At 38.5% G+C, this 12,688-nt stretch overlaps 1 protein-coding gene across 1 annotated transcript in view; it reads left to right on the top strand.

Moving 5' to 3' along the window:
- LOC109988485 (cGMP-inhibited 3',5'-cyclic phosphodiesterase 3A-like) overlaps positions 1 to 10,447 on the top strand; it is a 58,349-nt gene extending 47,902 nt beyond the window's left edge. Inside the window, exons 15-16 of the mRNA XM_065960406.1 lie at positions 2,380 to 2,647; positions 3,686 to 10,447. Of these exons, the coding sequence (XP_065816478.1) occupies positions 2,380 to 2,647; positions 3,686 to 3,996 (579 nt within the window). The 3' untranslated portion in view covers positions 3,997 to 10,447. The remainder of the gene's footprint in view (positions 1 to 2,379; positions 2,648 to 3,685) is intronic.
- The last annotated feature ends 2,241 nt before the right edge of the window (positions 10,448 to 12,688 follow it).

Raw genomic sequence — 12,688 nt, 5'->3', positions numbered from 1 at the left:
ATGTGAAAGAGCATAGAAAGATTGAACTATTTACAGTTGGAAATAGTAGACAGAAATTAGTCTTAAGTGTACGAGTATGTAAGTTTGCTTTTTGCATCCATGTAATGTATGTCAGACAACTCACATTTGTGTTTGTTTAAAATATTTATCGCAGCAGCAGTACATAGTTTGTGTTATGCGTCTAGGCTCCGAACTAATAACTGCTTGCAGTTTAATTTTACATGCAGACATTTGAGGAGTGATGGGATGATATCTTATCATGGTAGTTGGGCTGAGCAAGAGTGCAGTGCTGGTGCAGGTCAGAGCTGACAAAGAAAGTGTAGATGGAGAGGCCGCTAATTGGAAGGAGGTGTTGTCAGGTGCTTGTGTACAATGACGCATGTCAAGTGTGAAATCAGTGCAGCTCGAGTTGACTGCCTGAACTAGCTGGCAGGCGTCGCCTCATTATTCCATTTTTAGAAAATGACAAGGCTTTTAAGATTGATTTGTAGGAAATAGCTCTGTTTATGTTAGGAGTGGCATTAAGCAGTGTCCATGTCTTTCTCCTCACATGAGTTCTCTAACTTAGACTTAGACTTAGACTTAGACTCTCTTTATTGTCATTCAAACTTGTACTTTACAGTGCAGATAAGAACGAAATTTCGTTGCATTTGGCTCGTTGTAGTGCAGGATAAAAACAGCAGCATGTATTTACATATAAAAAATAAAAATAAGGTGCAGATATAAATAGATATAAAAAGAAAAACTATGAATAAAATTACTATACAGATAAATATATTGCACGTCTAAGTATGGAGTATGGAGAGTATGGAGTATGGAGAGTCTAAGTATGGAGAGGTAATGATACTAAAGCTGTGTGCAACTGTCCAAGTGCTTCTACTAGATACAAACATGACTGTATCACCTGCATACACTGAACATGTGCTTCAAGACATGTGGTAGATTAATTATGTATAAACTGAGGAAAAGTGGTCCAAAATCAGAACCCTGTGGAACTCCGGTTTTAGTCTTTAGAAAGATAAGATTATTATTTTTAAATATTAAAATACTTTCAAGGTGGTAGACATAAGAGTTACTCAATAATAATCAGATTACATTTTTAAAGTTTTTGAATTTCCATGTCATCTTTAATGGGTCAATGGCTACCAAATGACTCCACCTTTCTGATCTTAGCTGTGTGAAAATCTGAGAAAGACATCCTTCCTGAGATCTGTTTTTGCTATTCCTCTCTAACCTTCTGTTCACTCCTCATCCTCTGAGGGCTGCAATGGTGAGAAGGGTGTTTTGCCGTTAGAGGGGAGACCTATAATTGGTCATCCTTGACAGCACTTATTCTCAGGCACTCACTATCAACGCAGTTAGTCCTATACAAAAATATTCTGCATGCACACAGTTATACACAGTATACATACTGTACACACACACACACACACACACACACACACACACACACACACACACACACACACACACACACACACACACACACACACACACACACACACACAAACCTCTTGCATGGACCTCTAATACAGTGCTCTGATGCCATCCAGGTCTCAGGTTACCATAGCAATGTGAGCCCCTGCCACCTTTGGATAACAAACATAAAATACATTACTGTCACAATGTGTGGAACTACAACACATGCTTTGTAACATACAACACTGTAAAAACAACACAAACAAAGCCACACTGAGCCATCTTTATTGTTAAGAAATGGTCTTGGCAATTAAAAAAAATGAACTGTTATGAACTGGCGCTTTAGAAATAAAGATTGATTGATTGATTAATTGATTGATTGATTGATTGATTGATTGATTGATTGATTGATCGATTGAAATAAACTAGGTTCCTAAATTCTGTCTTTTTTCTTTCTACCAGTATAGAAATATATTTTTCTGTCAGTGAAGAGTAGAGTATTTCGAGGCTACAGTAGTGTGACACATTGAATGCAATGAGCACTATACATGCAAATATGATATTCTAATCATCCTGGCTGTTAATGAAATATCTACATTTAGTTGTTAATGAGAACACCGCATGGCATAAATGACAAACACCTAGGATGACAGACATAACAGCTGTGTTCCTCTTTGGCTCACAGTGGATCATTGTTGTACACAAAGGTATTTTCAACAGAGAAATCACAAACTTTGAATGTATCACATATTGTGAAATCTCAAACACTAATGTCCAGTACATTGCAGCGATTGTATGATTCTTTCATTCACATAGATGTCATTAAGGCTTTTTTTGTTTAGGTATAATGTTAAATTATCTCTCTCTCTCTCGAATTATTAATTAACAAATCCAATTATTAATTTCCATTTCATCAATTATGTGCTTCTGACATTACTTGCCATGTCTGTACCTCACTAGGGTGACGAAGAGGCTAGTCTGGGCCTTCCCATCAGCCCATTCATGGACCGGTCTGCTCCACAGCTCGCAAAACTGCAGGAGTCATTCATCACTCACATAGTGGGACCTCTGTGCTCTTCCTACGACTCTGCTGCTCTCATGCCGGGACGTTGGGTGGACCAACCTGAGGGAGAGATGGAGCTAGAGGAGATGAAGGAAGGACAAGAAATAGAGGAAGAAGAGGAGGAAGTGGCAGATGAGGACGCATCAACAAGTTCTGAAACCTCCCGTATGTCAAATTCTTTAAATGATGCTGTTGCAAAAAAAATAAAAATAATAATTGAGGGCTGGAAAGGACATATTTTCAGAGACTTTCTGTTGCAGCTTGTTAGTAAACTGTGGTAGTGTTGTTACATCAAAAGAAATGCAAAGGAATAGTTGTCACATAACCTCCAAGAAACCAAAACGTTTTGCTGTTAGATTTCCTTTTAAATGTTTATCATAGACTGTACAAAAAGTGGACCTAGCCATACTTATTTTGGCCACCGTTTTTGACCTGCTATTATGAAGCCTTTAGTTTGAAATCATGGACCATGCCATGTTGTTTTTTGTTTAAGCATATAGTGAGAACATTTGGACAGGCTGGAGGAGCCAGAAGGTTGCTGTGATAGACAAGTGATCAGCTAAGTTATCAGAGCTGTACAGTCTATCCCAAGGCTAGTTCATTAGCTGGCTAATCGGCTAGTCAGACAGTGTCTCCAACAGAAAGCTATTTTACATGAACATAGTAAATCTGCAGCCTCCAAATCTGTATCTCCAAGCATGGACAGGTTAGTTAACAGTTACATTGTGTTATACTTGATTTTTACCAAATTTGCAAAAAGTTAACCGCAATATATTTCAAACACGATTTTTTTAAAATATAAAAATTAACCTACCTAGTACAGTAAACATGAATGAAGAAAATAGCTAAGTAGACAGAAATACTTTCTTTAACAGGTTATCATCATATATAGTGCCTTTAATGGCCACTCAAAGAACTGCAGTATAGTTCACTTCCAGCTTAATTTTTTTGCCCTGATGGAGCCTAAGAAAAAATCTGCTAGTGGGCCTTGATTAAAACTTTAGACTAGGTCAATCAAGCCATTTTCCCCTGTTTCTACTTTTTTGTGCCAAGCTAAGCTAACAATCTCCAGGCTGTATGATCAAACAAATATACATATATGAGAGAGCTATCAATCCTTTCATCCATCCCTTTAGCAAGAAAAATGATGAACTGAGTAGCTCACTCAGTAGCTTCTCTAACTTTTGGCTTTGTGTCTTACAGAGCGGCAAGAAACAATACAGGTGAGCAGAAGAAAAGTGTTTTGCCAGATCACACAGCATCTTCTGGAAAACCATGAAATGTGGAAGAGGGTCATAGCTGCAGAAACCGAGGAGGCAGAGACAGAGGAGAACTGCATCAGCAGCACGACTGATCCAATCACAGCCATTCATGAGGAAGAGGAAGAGCAAGCAAGCAAAGAGGAGGAGTCACCTGAAGGCTTTGACGACAGGGAAGAAGTGCCGACTGGAGACGATGAAGAAATCCCTCTGCAATCAGAGACTTCAGGGGATATAGAAGGGGAACCAGAGTGATATTATGAACCTTCTCTTCAACCAGTATTCTGTACGTTGTCTAAAAATGTTGCTTTTCTAACTAAACTCTTGATATGGTAGCCAGCACATCACTTTGACACAACACTGTAGACGATGTTTTGGGTAATATGTGCCTAACAAAACCTGGGTTTGAGGACAGGGATGATGCATGCCCAGTTCATCTGACAAGGAGAGAAAGTAGAGATGAGCAGATGATGAAGTGACTGCAAAAGAATAAGAAAAAAAGTGAGTGATTGGGACTGTATTCGTTTATTTGTTGTTGTGTTGGTTTCAGTCTGGATCTGGTGCCCTGCCCTCTCCCAGGCTGCCCATGCTGCACTATGGGCCAACCTCGCTTCATTCACAGATTCACTCCACCAGTGAGTAATACACTGTCACGAGGCCCAATGCCCCCACCTTTTTTTTCGTTACTCCCATGCTGTCAGCGCACTGTGGAGACACCCAGCTGGTTAAGGATGCGCAACAAGCCCCTTTTCCTTGAAGACAATGGGATGAAAGCCAGGGAAAAAGCTGTGTCCACTGAGGCTCAGCCATGTGGATTTCACAGGGAGAGGGAAAAAGGGCCAGTTGTTGTACATTGTGTATACAGACATGCACCCACACAAGCTTCACACACAAACACACAGTCTACTACAGTACAGTAGAGACACATTCCATTTTCAGAACAGATAGGAAGTTAAACAAAGAACCCTGTTGCTCTAAAAGCTTAATTCTCACTGAAGGAAAAACATACAATACAAGGTTTTGTTCATGTCAAACAATGTCTAACTTTAGTTGCATATTTTCTCTTAGTCTTTTGTAACTAGAATCCAGTCCAGCACACCTACACGTTTCCAGGCCACACAACTCAGGAAGGTACAAAACTGTAGAAAAAAGGGGAACAAAACAGACTTGCAGGGTCCTTGTCCCTTTACTCGACGCTTGATCTTGTGTCTGTGCTGTTCAAGACAGTATTGACTTAATGACATCCACAGAGACATGTGGTTCTGTGTGAAGGGAAACTCACGTGAAACAAGATTATTGATGACACTATACTGTATACCACAATTTTGTATGGCTTTGTCTCACTCAGTTGCTATAACCAAGAGTAGCGTTTATTCCAGGAAGAAAACAACTTGCAAGACACAAAACTTGGTAATAAGGTGATGTGTTTTGTTAAGTTAATATCGCTTGTATATGTAACCTCCCAGCTTGCTCGCTAATTTTGTTTTAACTGTAATGAAGTTGCTTTTTTTTTTTTCTTTTATGCGTTTTAAATAATGACCTGGTATGTAGGCCACATGTTTCAAAAAGTAATCCAGTAAGCCACAGTGGCTCGGGCCAGTGCTGACTCACAGCTCACGATCCCCCAAGAGGATTTACATCAATGCAACATTTTAAAGTGCCCACTTCCACCTCCAGATCCAAATGAAATCAAACAGAATCTAATTTGTTGCATAAAAATGTAGAACAATTTATTAGAAACTAAAAACATTTTTGAGCCATGGAACCTAACTTGTGTTTGAAAAACACCGAAAAACATCAGAAATGTATAATGAGAACTTATATATGGGGTTACCTATGGGGGGGGGGGCACATGTGGGAATGTGAGGAGAAAGAATGGGGGATGATATGCACCAAACAGCATCAGGATCGGGAGTCAGACCCGTGACCAGTAGCCTCTGTACATGGGGCGCCTGCTCTACCGACTGAGCTAAAGCAGCGCCTCAATTAGTCAGATTTAGAGTTAATCAAGTGCAAGCCTCATAATCTTAAATTCTGCTGTCTGTAATCCTCTGTGACACTGTCCGAAATTCTTCTTTTTCTTGAATTCACTGTAGTAAATCCTCAATTCCGAGCTAATAAAATAGGCAGAATGATTTTTATAAAAGTAAAACAAAAATCCCTGTTGAAAGTTCTATTTAAATCTTATTCCATTGAAAGGAGACTCATGGCCAATGTTTTTTTTTCCCTCCATTAGTAGTTCTTACTAATAATCTAGCGTACAGCTAACAGGTAGTGTCGTTTCTCTCCTTTGATGTCCGCCTAGATTTAGATGGGTGGTAATGAAGGGAAGCGTGAACAAGCAGAACAGCTGTCGTAATGAGGCTTAGTAATGAAAGAAGAAGGAGGAGCGCGAAAAGCCTTTTAGCTCGACTTGAAGCTGCATATGAAAGGTCAGAGAGGTCTCATATCTTTTTCCCAGATTTCCGCAGATTCCTCTAGAGGTATCCCTTTGAAGATGAGCCATGTTCGGTCCGATTCAAAATCATATGATGGTCTACGTTTATGAGTACTAAAGGGATATGCAGTACAGTGTATTTGATCTGACAATGGAGGAGCTTCCCGGGTGCTCGGGGGAATTTCATTCAGAGATTTAACAATGTTTTTGTCTCCACTTACTGATCTGTAGCAGGTTCTTTGTGCCCAACAGCATAGTGAACATGGGCACATTTTTTGTACAACCAAAAACATCTTTTTTGAGTCTTGTCAGCACTACTTGTAAGGGGGTACTTAGGAACCATTGATTAAATATTTTACTCAAGGTTTGCAGCATGTTTGGAATCTATGATACACTTCACTGTCTCTAAAGTGGAAATGTATCATCTGTTACATTATGGTTGCACTATCACTCAACAGATCAGCTGAGGGAAACTTGATCTGAAAAGAAAGGCCTGGAAGTGTTGGGGTTCATCAAGTCACCTTTAAGATTGAGAAACAAAATAGAAATCAGACAAATTCCACGTGACTTCCTGGGACAAGGTTGATCTCTATCTCTAATTTAACCTATGCTGGGAAAAAAAAAAAAACTTTTCAGGGAGGGTAACTGCCAACTGACAAGAAAACAGCAATCAAAATGAGAGTAAAATAGAAGAACAAACATCCACTAATGACCCTAAACACATTATGCAACCTGTCCAATTGGCACAATTAACAAACGCTGGATGAAAACAGACTAAACAATCTATTTAACAGGCTTGTTTTCAGACACAAAGTTTTTAGTGGCAGAACTTGCCCTACTGTGACCCAATTTTCTCAACTCAATTAGAGTTTTGATAACCCTAATGCTGTCTAAATCCTCCGCTGTATCCATTGCACTGTTATCAAAATGCCCATTGTGCAAAGGAGGGCTGAACTGTGCAGCGCTGATTGCTTATTCCCTGTGCTTACAAAAGGGTGCAGCGGTTGTTTTTACTGCTATGAATAAGAATGCCTGTGCTAACCAAACTCTGAGCTTATTGTTCGTGTTCAGTTCAAGCTGAGCGCTCTTAATAGGTGTTCAAAGTCTGATATTTTTATTGGAATTGGATTTTGCTTCATAATCTGTCATGCAACGTAATGTTTAAGTAACATGATTCTCTGGAAGAGGGGTGGAGGGGGGTGGGGGGGTTACACAGAAATAGAAAAAAAGGAAAAGGGGAGAGCGATATCTGACCCCAGAAACGATGTGTGTCTTACCTTTCAACACAAATGGCAGCAGTTTTTTTGTATCGAACTCCGCAAGGCAGTTCGATGAGACCTGCTCGACCAAATGTCTTCCAACAGCCTCTCCTTGCACTGGCTTGTCATGGCTACCTGTAGCATTTAACCATGGATCTGTGAACACCAGCTCCTAAACAACTGATCCACACATCCGTCGGTCATGTTGGCCATTGACTGCGGACTTTAAGTCGAGAATTTTTTGAAGCTTTTGTTCAGTGACGTAGCTTTCAAATCAGGGTTATTCTAAAAGTAACCGTGACTGTAATCAAGCCTCCTCTAAACAGCAGTTATTTGAGCACACGTGAATGAGCTTGTGCTCCATGCACTGTAAATACAGTATATCCCTGCCTCACATCAAATCTAAACATGCATACTAATGCAACTGATTCTTTCTTTAATATCTCACACTTGTAATATCCCATGCTTCTACTCTTATCTCTGGAATAATTTCTTGCTTGAATCGGGCGGAATTGATGCTTCCCATGTCTAAACTCCCCTGCCTCGCTAACTGTGATCTCTACAGTGCACCAATCAAAAGGACGTTATCAAGGCTGTGATGTTGTAAGCAGTCCAAAACGTTCCGGCTTCTGTGCGTTTGTTCAACCTGTAGGGGTTTTCAGTATGACAAATGAAATTGGTCCTCTGGACAAGTTTCCGCCGTCAGACTTTACATAACCAGGTTTCAGTATTTCCGTAAAATTAAAGGACCATTACAGCATTTTTGCGAGATTTTTCTTCTCAATTACGCATCATTTTGTCTGTAATGAATAATGTAGGCTTTTCAGTTAAGGACTTTTTTAGATAGTTGTTTTCTGCCCAAGATACACCATTTGTTTCTGCTATTCTTCTTCACTATAAAGCAACTATTTGTACATATATTAGATCATCAAAGTTCACATAAATCTGCGTTTTTTTTTATCTGCGTTGCATGAATTGGGTGAAGGTTAATTTTAAAACGGCACTGCATCACTTTACAACATCACTGCTACCTGCTACAATTAAGGCCGATCTTATTGGTTGGGTGGTATACACAACTCAAATCAATACCAAGAGGTTGCACAGATTTGTTATTGTGTGTGTAAATTAGTGACAACCAATGCAAGACTGGAGAGTTAATAAGCCACATTGATATTAGTGAAACAAACAACAATGTTTTGCAACATGGTCACTCTTCATTTATTTGACTGATTCATAAAAGTGGTGTGAGAAAAATCAGAAAAACTTCTTGTATGATCCCCTAACTTTAACTTAGTCTAAGTTTAACTTAGTTTTTTTCAGAGCCATTTCTTTTACCTTTGACTTGCAACATCAGGGAGTAGACAGATGTTTTAGTTGTTGCACCTGTAACCACGCCCATCAGTGATGTCACTGTGTACAGACACATCATAGAGTACACTTGTACATAACTGAAGCCAGAGGAGAAGTCAAACCATGGGAGGTCTGCAAAGAAATCAAAGTATTTTCAGAGGGGTTAAGATTATAGTATTGCCCTTTTATAGTCGCAGGTAGTATCAACTATCTGCCTGCTCTCAATGACAGGAATCTTTTTGACAAATTTTTTTATCATCCTGATGTAAGGGTAATAATTCTTGGCCACCAAAGCATCGAAGCTCAGTTATTTTTCCATTTTGTTCTGAGTCCACATCGACAATCTCATGGCTGCTAATCTTGTTTTACAATATCTTTGTGTAAAAAAATAAAATCAGGCACGAAACAACTCAAGTACAGGGTCTACAACTTAATAATGCCGGTTTAACCAAGCGAGTTTCTGTGTTTTTTTCCAGTGGTTTTAAAGTAAGGGATTGTTGCACACTGGTTTAACTTGTGCAAACCAAAGAAACTTTGTTTTTATTTTTGTTGTGATTTGCACAAAAAATGATCCCTAAACTGAGCATGTTTCTTGTTATTGAGATTCCATGAGGATGTCTGGATATGCACATACTTTGTAGCATTTCTTGTGTGAATACAGGGTGGATTAAAGCAACATCAAAAATCTGTTAGCATTCATCTACCAGACGAAAAGGGAGTTTCTCACATCTTAACTGTCTGTTTTTATTTCAATGCCTTGTCAATAGGCCACAGTAGCACTACAATAGAGCTGTTCTGTTCTCAGACTGAAGCCCTTGTACTTTCTTTTGATGGTTTAAACCAAAAACATTCCTTTTTTGTATTGTTTGTTGTTACAGCCGTTCTAAAAGGTAGGCTATGCTCCTGTGCCATACCATTTTCACATGTATGTATGTATACTGTACATTGTTTGAACGCTATAGGCATCAGCTTTTCTTCTTCTTCACAAGGGAAACCAAAACAAACATGTTTTTTTTTTCACCACCTTAAAAGCAAGAAAAACAAAGCTGGTATGTTTTTGTCTACTATAGCAGATGCTACACAGACTCCATTCTTTTCTCCTCTCCAGTATCTTGCACTTAACACATGTAGCAATACCTACAGGATGGAGAAATCATGTGACTCACCAGTATTTGTTCAAGTGGAATATGACATTTTATTTCTAGATATTGTTTGACTTTGTATAAAAAAAATATATACTGTACAGATTCTAGAGTATATTATGACAAAAAAAAAAAAACTTTTAGAAAAATATTTATTTTTACTGTTTTGTAATTTAGACACAATACTGTAGCTCCTTTATTGCCAGACTTACTGGAAGTGCCTCTCAATAATGTATTACAAAGTAACTATACAATATATTGGGATTATTAAAAACATGTCACTAGCAGAGCAGTGTTGATGTTGTAATGTGAATATTGTTGAATAATAAGATTTATTAATGCTGCAAATGTGTCCTGTCTTGTTCTGTGGCCATCTTTCACACTAATCTTGGGAGATTTTTTTCAGTTGTTATCCTAGACAATTTGTAATTTCTAGTGTCAGATTTTGGCTAATTTAGTTGGGGTCAGACAGTATGTGGGCATATGCTTTGAAATAAATAATGCTGTTTGATGCTTTATCTATTTTCTGCTTGGCTAAAGCGTGTGGTTACATATCCTCTTCACACAAAATGTGTGAGGGAAGTATAGCCAAGAGCAAAACAGTAGCAATATTCCACACATTCTAAAAGCGGCTGTGAGTGGCAGCAAAAACAGAGAGCTTAGTGTATTTGAATAAAAAACTGTCAGTCAAAGGGGAATGTAGCAGATCCACTGTGCATAAGTCAGTCTAACAAAGAGAAGAAAAAAAACAGACAGGCTGTTCATAGAGTGTACGCTACCTAACTAACATTTGACTAGAACACGAGAGAAAAGCCTGAACACACAAAGAACATGTAAACTTCCCACATGGAAGACAGGCAGCCTTTCTGGAAGTGTGAACACATTTGTTGTCACAGGTTCAGAAAAATGCAAACAGGATGACACAAAGAAAATTGAGCTATAAACTGAATTTGCATCTACAATAATTGACCACAAATTATAAGCATATCAATATTTTAAGTTTTAGCTTTACCATTTACATCAGCCAAAAACAAAATCATCCAGGCTTTTAGTTAGCACTAAATTCATTCAGCATTGTCAGACAAACATTGCACAGACTACAGCAAAGCAAGTACAACCAATGATGAACTTCCAACATCCTCTCCCATAAGAATACAAAAGTTTCATGATGTTTTATGTTTCACTGATAATATCTGATGAACATTTGACATTCTAACCTTTTTTTCCACTGTAGTTCTGTAATTGTTACATAGGTCATACCTTTTTATTTCCATGCGACTGCCTTCACCGTAACATTATGTCAACCGTTAATTACACTTGAACCATTAAGTGTGATGAGCAACTGAAAACATGCAATGTACAGTGAAGAAGAATGATATCTAAATAAATGTAAAACAGCTATGGGTTTGTCATATGATATCAGCAATAAGATGCAATCCATATCTAATCACATGACACTGAAACTTATAAATGGGCCAATGGGATGCAAAAAAGTGGCTCAGAATTTAAAAAATGAATTGCAGCCAACAGGTGGAAAAAAAAAAACATTTGAGACTTCAGGTCGTCTCGTCCCAATAATAACCAAATAAAGACCTTTAGAGAAGAGTGCAACGACTCTGAGCAAGAGAACGTGTCCTTTGCTTCAGCAAGAACAGCATTTCCAACATCTCTGATATGTTTTTGCCCTAGACTGGCCCAATCATTTGACTGTTGTTAAACTGCAGTGCACAGCTTAAGAGGCTCACTTTCACTGACTCCTTCCTTCGATAAAGAAAAGGCTGGACAGAAACAACAACAGTTGGTCATAATCGGGACTAGGATCCAAAAGAAGGTCCAATTAATTAGACCAAAAAATTAAATTCAATTAGACCAACAATATACGTACTTCATAATTATTTTATGTTAAGTCTGCTTTTGTAGTACTGTGAAATAAAGGAATAAAAGGTAAGTATGGTTGACAGATGTCAGGGGGAAACCAGAATGAGAGCAGAAACAAAGCAAAGGCAGGTGCTTCAAAACACAACGTGTAACCAGATCTCAACTCAAGGGATTTTCTTTTTGTCCTATGTAGATAGGTCAAGGATGTCTGCATTACTGTGTGAGCTTAGGTTAAAGACAGGAGCACCAAGGTCTCTCTAATGTTTCTATTTGACAGACTTCCACGCGACCCACCCAGATAGTGATCAAAGACTTTACTGTAAGAAGTGGACGTAGCAACTGTGACATCAGCAGATGGTTTATGCACTACCCTTCCCAAGCCTAAAGTTTGGCATCGCCATCTTGGTTACGCCTATCCAGATTCAAAATGTAACTGTAGTAACTTGACAATCACGGTGTAGCCTTGCCCACTTCTTTACCCTCTACTCGGTAGTCTGTTTCTTCACAAAAACAGACAACAGCTGTAATTAAACTAGTGAAAGGTCATCCCACTTAAAATGTCCCTATATATGCTTAGATTTAAAAGACCTAGAAGCCACAATATTGTGGCCAAGCATTACTCATATTGTCCCTAAAGGCAAGTTACTTCAGTGATCTACGCAAATAATAAAATCCTGCCAATTGACCTCGATGCTGACTTGTAAAGAATCCTTTTTTAACTTGTAACATCATCATGTGCCAGTATAGGCTACTGTAAATGTGGCTTGAGCATAATACATTTTCTCTTTTATGAACAAGGACACAGTATTATCATCTCCAAATTAACCAAATCAGGAATTACAACTCAGTGCAAAAAAAGAAAAGAAAAAAAAACCCAGAAT

This window comes from Labrus bergylta, chromosome 11 (assembly GCF_963930695.1).
Source record: "Labrus bergylta chromosome 11, fLabBer1.1, whole genome shotgun sequence".
Taxonomy (NCBI): domain Eukaryota; kingdom Metazoa; phylum Chordata; class Actinopteri; order Labriformes; family Labridae; genus Labrus; species Labrus bergylta.
The sequence above is the reverse complement of the archived record's forward strand: the minus strand, read 5'-3'. Positions and strand labels throughout refer to the sequence as shown.